General features: G+C 41.5%; 1 protein-coding gene across 2 annotated transcripts in view; it reads right to left on the minus strand.

Annotated features, from left to right (window-relative positions):
• Positions 1-7,424: 7,424 nt before the first annotated feature.
• The window catches only part of CNTNAP2 (contactin associated protein 2), a 1,715,168-nt gene continuing 1,708,313 nt past the window's right edge, over positions 7,425-14,279 (minus strand). For both annotated transcript variants that reach the window (XM_045565113.1, XM_045565114.1), the window contains 2 exons: positions 10,627-10,707; positions 7,425-8,379 (listed from right to left, as the gene is read on the minus strand). In XM_045565113.1, the coding sequence (XP_045421069.1) occupies positions 8,180-8,379; positions 10,627-10,707 (281 nt within the window). In that variant the 3' untranslated portion in view covers positions 7,425-8,179. The remainder of the gene's footprint in view (positions 8,380-10,626; positions 10,708-14,279) is intronic.

Below are 14,279 nucleotides of genomic sequence, written 5' to 3' on the forward strand. Positions count from 1 at the left end.
CGGACAGGGTGTGTGAGTGTTGATCTGCAGGATGGGAGGGAGCGCCCCAGACCCTTCGCCAGTTTCCCCTCAGTTCTGTGATACGTACGAGGAACATTATTGCATTTAAAAGAACAGAAATGCTCCGCTGCCAAGCTCTCCTTTTACATTGCCTTTGCCCACTGACTACTGTTGATTGGTTGGTTGGTTGTATTAGCTATTACACTGCTTGTCTTACATCTGTGCACCCACCCTGTGGTCTTTGACTTAGTTGTGTTACCCTGCAACTGGCCTCTTTTGATTTCTCTCTCTCTCTCTCTCTCTCTCTCTGTCTCTCACACTCACACACACTCTCTCTCTCTCTGCTTTCCCCGCAGAGGAGCCTCACTGGCCCTCTGTGATGTTAATTCTCTTAGTGGAACCCTCTGAAACCGGCCTACCTGGCCAGGCTAAGGTGCCCGGTTGTGTGGTCAAACGCTTGTCTAGACATCCCTGTATTCTTGTAGAAGCGATTCGTGTTTACCATCGGTTGACCTCAAGTAAACAGGTCACCCTCAGCCAACCAGCTGAAGGCCTTAAGAGCAAAACCTGAGGTTTCTCACAGAAGGAATTCTGCCTCAAGACTGTAACAAAAAAACCCTGCTGAATCTCCAGGCACCTGCCTGTGGATTTTGGACTCAGCAACCCCCTCAATCGTGTGAGCCAATATCTTAAAATCAATCTCTCTCTCCCCCTCCCTTCTCCATCTTACTAGTTGTTTCTCTGGAGAACGCTGCCTGATACACCCTTGAAAAATTTTCAAGTTGTTGTTTTGAGTCCATTTCTCTCAGAATTTGGTCTCTCATGTCAGAACAAGGGGTCCGGTGTGAGACATCCCTACAAGCTTTGGGGTGGTGTCCCCTGTCCCATCCTCCAGATGCGCCTGTGATAATGTCCTGGGGCCTTCGCACCAGCGGTTCCCTTGTTTAGAACAAGGGTCCTCACGCCTTTGCAGGGCTCACTCCTTCCCTTCGGTTCTCAGGGAGCTGAACCTCTGCAGGGAGGTCTACAGCAGCCACCATCTGGTTGTCACATCTCTGTTTTAATTCCCTATCCAGAAATATTATTTTTTGCATATTATTTATGTGATTATCTTTCTCCTTCTACTAGGGCATAAGTCTTGTGAGAGCAGGGATGTGTCTACCCATCTTGTTCTCTAGTATATCACTAGAGTTTCAAATGGTGCCACGCACGTAGGAGATACTTTAAATATTTATTAAATGAATTAATTGCGCAGTCTTGATTTCCCTTTAAAATCCATATGGTCAGGTAGCTTTTGAAAGAGTCTCAGTCATTTTGGGAAGATAATCATATACATGCATACACAAGGGCGGTCCGGGAAGTATCCAGCCATTGCTAACGTAACGAGAACATACTACATGGCTGCATACTTTCTGGACAGCCATGCATATTTTTTTTTTTTTTTTTTTTACATGAAACAAATCATGTTGGCTGCTCTGTGAAGTATTTCTTTCCTTTATTTGTCCTAAATGTGCCTTCTTTCTGGCTTCGAAGGTTGCTGCTAGGCCTGATCATACGAGGTCTTGGGGAGCAAACTCATACTATCTCTCTTTGCACTTTTTGTGACTTAAATGATTGCCTTTGTAACCCGTCTTAGCTTTCCTGGACTTAAGAATTTTATCTTCCAACTTTCAATTTGTGGACACAATCAGTTCATCTCTGAGTTTTCATCTCTGTCATGTCTGGATTTAAATCTTATAATTTTACATTTATATTTTTAAAAGAAATGGCTTTCTTGCACTTTAGGTCAGGTGACTTAAAAAGAAGTTTGTTTCTTTAGTGAAGACTTGGCATCAATGTCTATTGACTTACTGTCCCAAGAGATTTATTTACTTGTTATACAGTCGCCACCGTACTGGAGCTGACCCATCTGCACGCATACAGGGTTTCTGTCAGTGGGACCGGGAAGGGAAGGAAGCATGTTGTGGCTCAAAAGCTTTTATTAGAGATGTTAAGCCCTAACCTTGCCAGCTCATCCTTTTAAAATTTGTTTGTTATGAACTTTTACGGTGCCGATTTTCTGTTTTCAGGGGACTTTATGACATTTTCTCTGCACCTCCTGGGTCACAATCACAAAGCAGAGTCATGACCCATAAGCTTAGTGCTCCATGTGGTCTAAACATACTGCACTATTGATCAGCCCTTGAGGGATGCTGAAGAACAGAGAAGTTGGGCTTTATAGCTGGATGGAATTCACACTTATTTGATGTCCATTTAAATGTCTCCCTGAGAATTGATTAAAAAGGAAAATGGCTTCCCAATGGTAACAGAAGACCAGAAAGTGAGAGTAATAACTTAGCTCTGAAAGCACACGGAGTGCATTTAGGAAGATTCGCACCTCCCAATGCGTTCTAAGTCCCTGTGGTCCAAGTTCTTTGGCTGAGGTCCATGTGCCCATTATGCAGTGGGCTTGTTCCAAATAAGGATCAGAATCTATTCTGGGGATCACTTAACTTTAACCACATTTTATCAAGCTGTGCGTAAATTAATCCAAGTCAATATCCATTAAGCTACTTTAAGAGAAACTCCTCCTCTTTTTAGGGGAGGATATGTGGCAAAAGAAGGTTTAACCATGGATGAATCCAGATAAGACTTGTCTTTGAGGAGCGACTATATATCCACAGCTTTGGAAAGATTATAGTCTCAATAGACATACTTTAGTACTTGGAACTTACTTTTGCTGCAGGTTGAAAACTGCTTCTAAGAGAAACAAGTGGTACAAAACACGAAGAATCAATTTTAGGATAATTAAAACTATTTTGAATTTTTTATTTATCAATCTGGCTTCTAATATAATTTTAGTTAAATGAAAGACATTCACAAAGAATATTAGGCATACGTACATAATTTCCTTCTTTCATTCTAGTTTACATGCTGTTGCTTTTAGAGAGTGAAATTTTGTGTTATTCCACAGGGATGGAATCCTAATTGACTTCACAGCAGGAATATTCAGCCCAGCTTTTCACAGCTCTAACCTCTGCAGTCACCATGCTCACTTAAAAAATTAAAAAAAACTGACAAAAGTTAGAATTAGTGACATCTAGAACTGTTTCTTGGCCTACTTGGGAGGAACCTCCGTATTTTCACAGCCGTCTCAGAACCCAGCAGTTACTGTAAATAACCTGAGACTTGGGACACGGCACAGACTGTCTCAGTAGACCTGTTCTTACAGCACAATTTCATCTGGAAAATAAACTTGCAAATGCATGTTGTATATTAACACGTGTGTGCCCTGCCAGTCTCGGCTCAATGGGAGATAACAAACCAATTTTTCAACATGATTTCCCCATTTCATTGACAATGAATTTTAATATACCACTCATGTGAAAAAAAATACTGCTGTGAAAGAAATGCACTTTGAAGTTTCCAACATTACCACGCAGGGTGCATGTAGGGTAGGCACAGAGCCACCAGGCTACATGGAAATGTCACATTTATATTTTGTGTTGGCATCTTTTAGCCAGTCTAATCACATAGGTACGGTGAGCTATTAGTAGCATCCAGGTGGGAATTCAGGGCTTTATGCACAAAACATGTTAACTTCTCTATCCTTTGGCTATGTTGCATCTCCCAGTGTTGACAGGCCCGCTTGCTGGCTGTCACCTGATTAATAACCTAGCAGTTGTGAGCAAGGCTCTGTAAGTCTCCACATTCCTGGACATGGCCACGTTTGTTTCTTTTGAAGTGACTTTCAACCACAAGGCAGAGAGTAAGTCTGCCACTAGGCTTCATCAACTTTAGCTTTTATATTTGGGTTTCAAGGTATTCTGCAGTCAACAATCAATGGCACCTCAGTTGTCTTATGAAGTAGGTAAAACAGCTCCATCTTAAATACCGGGCAAAGAGGGACAGAAGTTCAGGGACTTGACCCAGGTCACATAGCGAGGCAGGGAGAGAGAAAGGGTTAGGACTGTCAGCTGACGCAGGATCCACTCCCACCAAAACATCACTTAAGAATCAGTACCCGTTGGTTTTTAGCCCAACTCAGCTGGGCACGTTATTATTGTTTCTCACCTATTTCAGGATCAGGTGGTTCTACTGGGACTAGCAGTCTAAGACCTATTTTTGGCTTGCTGACTTGAATTCAATTTAATAATTGCTGCCTTTCTTTTTGTTTTTTTTTTTTTTGAGACAGAGTGTCACTTTGTTGCCCGGGCTAGAGTGAGTGCCGTGGCATCAGCCTAGCTCACAGCAACCTCAGACTCCTGGGCTTAAGCGATCCTACTGCCTCAGCCTCCCTAGTAGCTGGGACTACAGGCATGAGCCACCATGCCCGGCTAATTTTTTTGTATATATATTTTTTAGTTGGCCAGATAATTTCTTTCTATTTTTAGTAGAGACGGGGTCTCACTCTTGCTCAGGCTGGTCTCGAACTCCTGACCTCGAGCGATCCACCCGCCTCGGCCTCCCAGAGCTAGGATTACAGGCGTGAGCCACCGCGCCCGGCCTGCCTTTCTTTTTGAAAACGGCTTGACAGGATGGTGAAAAGAAAAAAAAAATTAGAGGCTCAAACCAGGTGTGAATTGTTTGGAGGCATGGGACATAAAGGGACCATCAAGATATTCACACCGTAACAGAAGGATATGGTGTGGAGAAGAGGAAGGAAACAAGTGGAAGGATGGAAAAGAACAGATCCCATTACAGAAGAAACGTTTCTTCTAGACAGGAACCGAACACTTGCATTTTTGTATCCAATAGCTGTTTGCTTTTTCCTGGAGTGCTTTGTATGGCTCGTGTCTCCATGTCCTTCCCTTAGCTTGCACCTGGGGGTTGCTCAACAGATATTCAACAATAACATTAAGACCCACTCTTTGCTCCTGCCAATACTTTTTCTTGTGCCTCTGAATTCTGCTCCTGTGAATAAAGGATGCTTGTTTGTCAAATGCAGGGCAACAGAAAATTTTCTAACAAAGGCACTCTAAAACTTATTCCTAGCTCTTCGATAAAAACTTCCATATAACAAGTCCCCTTTTTTTGAGCAGATGGTTGAAAGCCACAAGGGGAAATATATTCTTAAATATTAAGAAGGGCCAGAGAATAACAATAACTTTTTCTACCTCCTGCGCTAGCTTCCTTGAGCTCTAGGGAATATGCTATTTTGAGAGCTTAGAATAGCACTAATTTTGCTTTCATTCAAAGTCTTCTACTCCTAGCTTCTCGCAATATAGATGCTTGCTTTATACACAGAAGATGTTTCCTGCACAAACAACCCTAAATCAGCCATCAACTTTCCCTGAAACTTTAAAACAGCCTCTTGTTTTTGTTGTTTTCTTTTTTGTCGATTGGTATTATTACATTTAAAGAGGCTACCACTGGGCCTATTTGTGCTTGATTGAGAATGTATTGGGATATATTAATAAGATGTCAAGATTTTGTGGGATGTGAATGACAAAGCAAGATTAGGCACTGAGTTTGGGTCATAATGTCACGGCTATCGAGGCTGCATTGTGCTAAGCTGTCAAAGGGAGGGAGTTGGAAAAGAGATTTGCTTCCTTTTTTCACATAAACAGATTATTTACCATTTAAAATATACTGGATATGGCTATTATAAACAGGTGTAGGAATTTTTGTTAAACCCATAATCCCAGGGAGAGGCCAAGATTACCAGCACTTATTTGTCACTTAACTTAGTTACTTAATACCTTTATCTACCTTTTGTGTCCTGTCTGATAGTCATATTGTAAGCCCCTTAGGAAAAGGGACAGTGTTGTCATATTTCTGTCTGTCTTAACTGATGGTGATATGGGAGGAACCACTGATCCCCTGCAGGAACTCCAGTGCCCTACGTTTGAAAATTTGGCAAGAGAAGGGTTGGATCTTATTTTTCACCTTTTGTGGCAGGAAGGAGGGAAACAAGAGAGGGAACAGAAAGGATGAGAACATTATCAGGAGCTGCTTTTGGTGGTTCTAATCTTAGTCATTTCGGGAAGAAAGGAAAAGTGCTGAGACATTGCAGAAAGAATCGAGGTATTGTGGGAACTGCAAGAAATAAATTTCCACTAGCATTATTTGTTGAGTGCAAAAGCAATACCTGTAAGATAGGCCGCAAAACCAGAAACGCTTCTAAAACACAATGTTTAAAATTTGCCTTTTCAATTTGACAATACACAAACCAACCCTTAATGGTAGCCATCTTGGTTAAACAAAACAGCCTTGGATTTCAATATGTCATTTGTAAATGTTACATTGTTCTGATATTGTCATATTTAATACTTTCCAATTTTAAGTATATTTTATAGAAGAATGATCAAGACCTTTCTAAATGAAGGGAGCTCATGATCGGGCCTGAGGTTGGCCTGCAGCTGTGAAAGGGCATCGGAGTCCCTTTGTTCTGTTCCCTGGACTTGGTGGCAGTTAGCTTGTCCACTGTCCTACTCAGAACGTCTTATGAACTGGTGCCATGTGCCGCGGTGACTCTAGATCATGTTTTCCATTCCCCAAGGATGGGGGTCCCTCAAGTAAGTGAGACACACTGAGAATCTTGAAGAGTGTGTATGTACAATCCTAACAAAGTAGAACTTCCATTTTATTGAGCCAGGCCATCAGAAAAATCGCATCTGTACCTTTTAAACTTCACCTTCCCCCCCCTTCCAGGAGGGGAAGGAAAGCGTGATCATATGTAATTCCTCACAATGTTGGCATCTAACAATTTTTTTAAGAAGTGCTTATTAAGTGTAAGAGGCCTGAAATATAATGATCAGAAATGGTAGTCATTCTAGAAATAATTTTTATGTAATTAAAACACATTTTTCAAAAATTTGATATTCCAGTAGGGAGTATTGTCCTCATTTGTTTACACTGTCCATTATTTTTAAATAAAATCATTGAGTTATTTGTGGAAATAAGTTGGTCAAGGTTTCTGATTAAACTAAGAAATGTGGTTAAGTAGACTCACTCATTCTCTGAGAAGCAACAATCAGTTACCAGCTCTGTGATGAACTTGAGGTTCAAGTGCATCTGTCATAGAAGTTCCCTGAATCACAGCCGTGTGTCTGTTTTGGGTGGAACAACACGAGGAGTAGTTGATTTAAAACATGGCAGTGTTTTCGATATGATTCCAGAGTAATATCAGTAACAAGTTGGCTTTATTGTATTGTGTCCAGCCAGAGGACACTGTCTGCTAGGATTTTGTCACAGGGGTGTAAAAACCAGAGATTTAAAGCAAAATATGAAGAGCAACCTAATTTATGCATTCGCTAGAAATTTTGCTACAACTATAAAAGAAACAGAGCAAACAAATCATAACATCTGGCTCTAATTCCCCACTGAGGCGCTTATACACATATAAATCCAATATGTTGCAGGTAAAACAGGAAAAATATTTTTCTAACAGCTGGTCACCATGGTATTGTAGCTGATAGTTACAGATATTAAATAGGTCTAAGACTATGTACATGGAACAATATCATCTTGTAGAATTCAATGAATAACAAAACCAACAGCCCCAATACAAGCTGCTTTCGCTGGTTCTTTAACGCTTCTCTCCAGTTGTGTTATGTTGCTACAACAACAGGCGCCACACACGCTCCTCCTTCCACTGCTGGTATCCGCAGGAACCCTCAGAACTGGCGTAGATTCAGATCTCTTTGAAAACTGGCAAATAATTGGTTCTCTTTGCCCCTTTCTTTCCTTTTCTAATTTATAGGACATCAAAAGAAATATCATTTTATGAACACAAACTAGTTACTACAACAGCCCCCTAAAAAGTTGACTATAAGCAAAAGGAAGAGAATGTTGGGGGCCACATGGATGTGCACTGGCTTTTCTCAAGAAAAAATATCCACGTTCTAAGGGCTCTTAAAAATGTAGAAAACTTGCCCTGTTACCACGGGTTTTTAGAACACCTCTAAACACACACAAAATAAGACAGATATTACCTACAAATTTCGACCGTTGCTTAAACTCTAAAAGCATTTTTGTATTATTTTGTTTTGATACAGAAGGGGAAACTCAGCTATAAAGAAACAGTAAAAAGTATTTTTTGTGGTGCTCAGTCTCAGGAAGATTCTGCTGCTTGCCTCCCCCAACTTGTGCTGATATTTTAAGGATGTGCTCAGAGTATGAAGCGGGGTGCTTTTGTCCCTGTCCCTCCTCCCTAGGAATTCCCTCCTCCCCGTCCCGTAGCCAAGTAGCCGCCCCCTCAGATGAGCCATTCCTTTTTGCTTTCGTCAATGGTCTCTGTGAAATTGGGGTCGTTGTTCATGATGGCGGCATCCGCGCTCTCAGCCGACTCTGCTCCCTTCGCCTCGTTGGTGTGGTAGGTGCCCTTGTGACGGAACATGTAACGAATGAGGAAGACCAAGGTGCAGAGGATGGTGAAGATCACCACGGCAATGACCCCTGGTGGAGACAGAAGCCCTAGAGTTAAACAAATCCTGTGTATCCCTCCAACACCTTTTCCCCCATTTCACCATAGTTCCCTCAAATGCTACCCTTTCCCCTGTAAAACACACACTTCAAAACAATAGAGACAGCAAAATTGAAATAAAACTCCTGCTTTTGTTCATGAAGGGGTAACAAGAACAACAGGAGTAACTTGTCTTCCAGCCAAAAGTAGCCAGAATATTGGGGAAAACTTATGAAACAACTGTTTTTGGACATTTGGAAGCAAGTGGAGCAGAATCATGATGTCTGAGAGAAGAGATGAATCCTACATTTTTCCTAGTTTTCTCACTGGCAGCGATTTCTGGACAGTAGTGCAGGAAGGGTCAGGTCAAGAAAAACAACAGTCTCCGTGAATCGAGGCGGAGACACACACACACACACACACACACACACACACACACACACACACACACACACAGTGCTGTGCATAGGGAGAACTCTCATAATCTGCACTGATTGGAATCTGGGCTGAGTCTGTCCTGAATACTAATATGAGCACATATAGGATGAAATTCCACAAGGCCAGGCAAAGAGAAATGACTAAGAAGCTGTAAGCAGAACAATTTCCAGAGCTTACGCAGGGCTGGGAGATGTTTATGCTCTAGCCAACCACAATGGAGAGACCTCGTTAAACAAGCAGTATACTTAATATGGACTATAGCAGGATGATCCTGAGGATGTTTTGCTAAATAGGCCTAAAGACTACTCTAAATCTCCCTTAAAAAGCTTTGAGAAAGACTAAAAAAATATCAAGCTGCAATGAACTTAATTGTCTGCCAAAACAGACCTCAGTATTTATTAAAGACAATAGAACTCAAAAACTCAGCGTAACAATAACATTGCTATACCGTAACATCGTTACACTGTAACATCACATTGTTACACAAGAGGCAAAACTAATCTAACGGTGACAAGAAGTCAGACGGTGCCTTGGTCGGGAGTGTGGGGCAGGGGACAACAGAGGGACACAAGAAAGCTTTTTAGGGTGATAGAAATGCTCTCTATCTTGTAGTGGTGGTCATGGGTGTATGAACCTGGGAAAGTCAGTGCCCTGTTAAACTTACTATAATATGCACCTTTAAGTGTATTTTTAAAAAGCAAAAGACCAGTGAGGATTTGGACCTTAAGACTACACAGAACTTTGGACAATGTGATTTAAACACCATTCTGAATGCATTCTAATTTTATAGTCATCTATATTTCTTAGAAAGGAGTTGTGTACTTTCTTCCTGCAGAAAAGAAACTTACTGGCTAAGGCATGTTGGTTGGTTGAGTTTAAAATCCTTGAAGTGTTTACAATGCTAGCCACACTCAGAAAGGCAGGAAACATCTTTGTGGAATAAGACAGAGGAGCAGGGAGGGAAGAACACAATGGTGAGAGGGCTACCAATAGTGTGACCCAAACGTGAGGGACCATCCTAGGACAATCAAATTATTCTGCAGCCATCCATGGCAAGAAGAGAAGACTGGAATATTTTAGATGCTTTGGCTTATTATGTTTTTATTTCAGACTATTACAGGGGTATAAATGTTTTGGTTATGTGAATTACTTTTGTACAGTTTGAAAGTTATAAGTGTGCCCATCCCCCAAACAGTGTGCATTTGTACCTGTTAGGTGGGAATTTACTCATCCCCTCCTCCCCCCTTCCCTCCTGCTTGATTTCTGTTGAGCTTTACTGCCATATGTGCACATGAGTGTTGATCATTTAGCTCCAATTTAATAGTGAGTACATATGGTGTTTGTTTTTCCAGCTTTGGCTTATTAATTTTCTGATAATTTTTACTAAGATAACTGTAACCAGAATGGTATATTCCTTCCCATATTTATAATGGGCTACCCTGGACCATTTGGGATGCACGAGGGTGAGAGTGGAAAAGATCAGAGGAGATAAAGAAATGCCCTGGCTACGGTCACTGCTACTTACTTACATATAATGATTCTGTCTAGCTCACCACTACCATTCTTTCTCCCCCTTTTTTCCTCTTTTTTTCAAAAACAAGCCAGCATTAGGAAGTAGCCAGGTTACATTTACTACAGTTTTTCCACATTATCCCTCATAATCTATGTCCTATTTAAATGGAAAAATGAATAACGTGGAAACCTAGACAATGCTTGTTTTTTCTAGACTATTATTTTAACTGAAAATTATTACTTTCCACAGGTGAGCAGCCACACGAAAGCCTGTCCTACGTATCACCTACCTCCAATGATAGCCGAGTTCCTGTTGACTCCATTCCTTATAGCTTGGCCTTGTCCTGGGTTATAGGGAAAATCTGCACTGGCTGTACAGAAAGAAATGAGAGTCAGGTGTAAGAGTCAAGTGTACCATTGATCCCAAATAACTTGGTACCCGTTTCTTCATACAACTCTTGCACACTTCCGGTTTTCCCAATTGAAATCTCCCTTTCAGATGGGCTCATCTTGCTATTTTCTCCCACAAGAATCACAGCAACCTCCATCCCTGGTTCCCGTGGTTCCTCTTTTCACAAGGCCTGAATAAAACACTGTTGCTCACTTGGAGGAATGTCAGAATCCTAGAAATCCCTGAGCTGACCTACTCCAGTCCCACGGACATACAAGCTTACATATTACAATATGTTTTCTTACATTTGGTGGAAATCTTTCTCCCATCCACTTTTATCCCATTCACAACTGGTGGCATTTGAACATATTTTTAGATGAGCTTTTTACAGTGACAGTATTAAAAAGTTTAAAAAGGAATCGTTTCTTTAAACTGATATTTTAATGGCTCTAGCAAAACACTGTACACTTCGGGAATTTGTAAGGGGGAATATTTCACAGTAGCTAAGAATTATTAACTGCCTAATCAATTTTCTATGTCTTTCCCTATCATAAAAATTCAGAATCAGTTGTATTAAATATTTCTCCAAGAAAGAACAAATTTTAAACCCAAGAAAGGCAAATAGACCCTGAAGTCTTTCTGTAGGTTGGCAGAGTATCTGATCATCTACATTGATTCAAGAATTATTTCACGTGTGTGTCTGGACTTCTGTTGGAGAAGTTAAGAGAGCAGATCACCTTGGTCTAAAGCAGAGCTACGGCTACAGGATGGCATGAATTAAACGTTAGGTCTTATTTCTTGTCTCCTTTTGATAAACACAGAAACCTCCTGACCTTTTTTGTCTCCCCCTGTCCCTCACTCCATCCTGACATTCTTCAAAAAAAAAGATGAACCTTCAAATTATATTAAGTACAGTGACAAAAAGTTACAGTGGTAACTTATTATTTTGTTGTGTGATATTCATGATACTATCAAACGGTTTGCTTTTCTGTCTCAGGTAAGGTGGCTGGTAGTGTGGTTCTCTCTGCCCCAAAGCCTGCCTTACCACATGGCATCCTCGGCCACAAAACTGCAGAAAAATGCAGATGTTTAGAGATATTGGTAGGCCTCTCCCTGGTTCCCTTGAGGTTATTGATATACACAATAGTGGAAAGTGAGGAAGCAGTGCAAGAAATGATCCGAGATGACCCAAGAAGAATGATAAGTGCTAGAAGAGAACATTTAAAAATACCCCAGGATTGCCTTTGGTGTAAATCCAAACTCACTGGCATGGGGAAGAAGGCCTTCCTTGGGCTGAATTTCTCTCTTGTCCCTTCCCTTATAGGGTCACTTCTCTAACTCAACATTCTAGGCACACAGATTCCTAATGCTGCAGGTTTCACATGCCTTTGCTCACCCCTGGCACCCTGGACATCTGGTTTACCTTCCCTTTCCTTGTCTACCAAATCTTACTTCTTTCCTGAAAGTGTACTCAGCCACCTCAGACTAAGTGGCCAGTCCTTTAAAGGCAGAGCCCAGTCTAAATTATGTTTGCATTTCCAATGACTAGTAACGCAGTAGCGAGTGCTTAACTGGTATAATTAAAATCAGTCCATTAAGAGGTATATAAACATTGCATAGCTTCTTCCAATAATAAAGTCTTCCATGCAGGTGTAATTTTGAAAGTCAGCTGCCCCCTTTTCTCAACTAAATCCTTGAAGTGAGGCAGCATTCCTATTCTTCCCAAGAATGAACATATTGAATGTAGAAAACATATGAATGATTCCTTGTCTGTTAGACTTTGGTTATTGTTAGAAAACAATCAGTGGAAACCCCCCAGGTCAACAAACTCTTATGAAATCTAGGGCAAAATTCTTTTCTTTTTGGATGAGCATTCCTATTTTCATGGCTTTATTCATAACTTGAGCCTGGCTGTCCCAATGCCTGTGAGTGCTCACTCCCTCGAGGCAAAGCCATTTTATTCTGGCAATCAGAGCAATTGCTGTTTTGATAGATATATTTTAATTGCAACTGTCCTTTTCCTTGGGTACCAACATCCTTTTGGAAATGCGTGCAGAGAAAACAGAGCCCAACAGACACGACTGGGACATGGACGATGAACCTTATCTGCGGCACGTGCTGTCCTGCAGCTATCCTACACCCACGCTCCCCTTGCCCAGCTTGCTGGGAGAGCTGAGCAATTTTAGTGGTGCTGGAGTATCATGGAACCTATATTTTGGAAAACATTGTTAAGTAGGTCCAAATTTAGAGTGTGAATTCGAAACAGCCTAGATATTAACAGTCTCAAGACCAGACTTACATCAAATAAGCACAGACGATATTCAATACTTTTCCTCTGGATCCTCAAATGACGCTACATGATGACCAAAACGTGGTGCCATCCCAGCTGATTTAGTTTCTCATGCAAGCACGTGTATTTCCCTTGTACGTGTCCTTCTTGTTTGTCTGGTCATTCCCATTATCATATATTCATAGACCATGTTTCCACTGGACCACCCAGAGACTAGCTCCCCACCCCTCCTCTACCCAGCACAGGCCGGGAAGGACAAACTGCAGAAGAATGGGTGATGGGAGATTCTTCTCCCAGGAGCACGCGTAGCAACAGCCTGGCCGAGGCTTCAGAGCCCACCACATGTGCACTACCACGCTTCTCACCCACAGAGAGGGCAGATATACCATAGTCCTGAAACATTCACACTTTAGCACACAGACGTTCTTCCTTTCCATCGTCTTCCATATGGGAAGCAATCTGAGAGAGCTCACTACTGGTGCATTTTCCTTCTTCCATTTTCAGGAAAACAAGAAGGAAATAAACACACTTTGTAAGAGCAGACCCGGGGGAGTTGTTTTCCATAATTACACAGACATAGTAGGATAGTCATACACATGTGAACTGGGGAGTAAAAGTATACTTTCCTTTCCAAAAAAGGAATATGAACTATGGATGTTTCTTTTATTCTTAAAGGGGTTTTGCCCTTTTCTCTACCATATTCTTGAAAGGCTCTACTGTGAGAGTGAGATGACGACAGTGTAGTCGGCACCTGTTATACCTGCGTGCTGGGCGAAGGTGAGCTGGTGTCCTTCCCTTGGCAGCTGCAGCAGCCAGGACTCGAATGCCAGTGACAAGTTCTGGACTCCAGCATTGAGCAACAAAGGCCCCAAATCACCACGGAGGTTGTTTATACGTGATGAGTAGTAAAGCTCTAAATTCTAGGAGTCATCATGTGGCCTATAGTTTCCTCAAACATAAAACTTCCTAGGGCCCAGTCCAAATGTGAAGTTCTATGACCATGGAACAACTTTCAAAGGCAAAGTTGCAAAAATGGCAGAAAATCAAGTGGTGAGCTGTGGTGGAATCAACCTGGAACTGTTTTCCTTCTATGTGGAATGCCAAAAATTTCATGTTAATTGACATGAAATTCAAATTTTGGGAACAAGCTGTTTAGGAAATAATAATTGCACTTCCTACAAGCTGGGCATTGTTTTAAGTCCTTTTTATGTATTAACTCACTTAATCCTCATGTGAACCTTGTGAGGTTGGCACCATTGGAA

This window comes from Lemur catta, chromosome 11 (genome assembly GCF_020740605.2).
Source record: "Lemur catta isolate mLemCat1 chromosome 11, mLemCat1.pri, whole genome shotgun sequence".
In the NCBI taxonomy this organism is placed as follows: Eukaryota; Metazoa; Chordata; class Mammalia; order Primates; family Lemuridae; genus Lemur; species Lemur catta.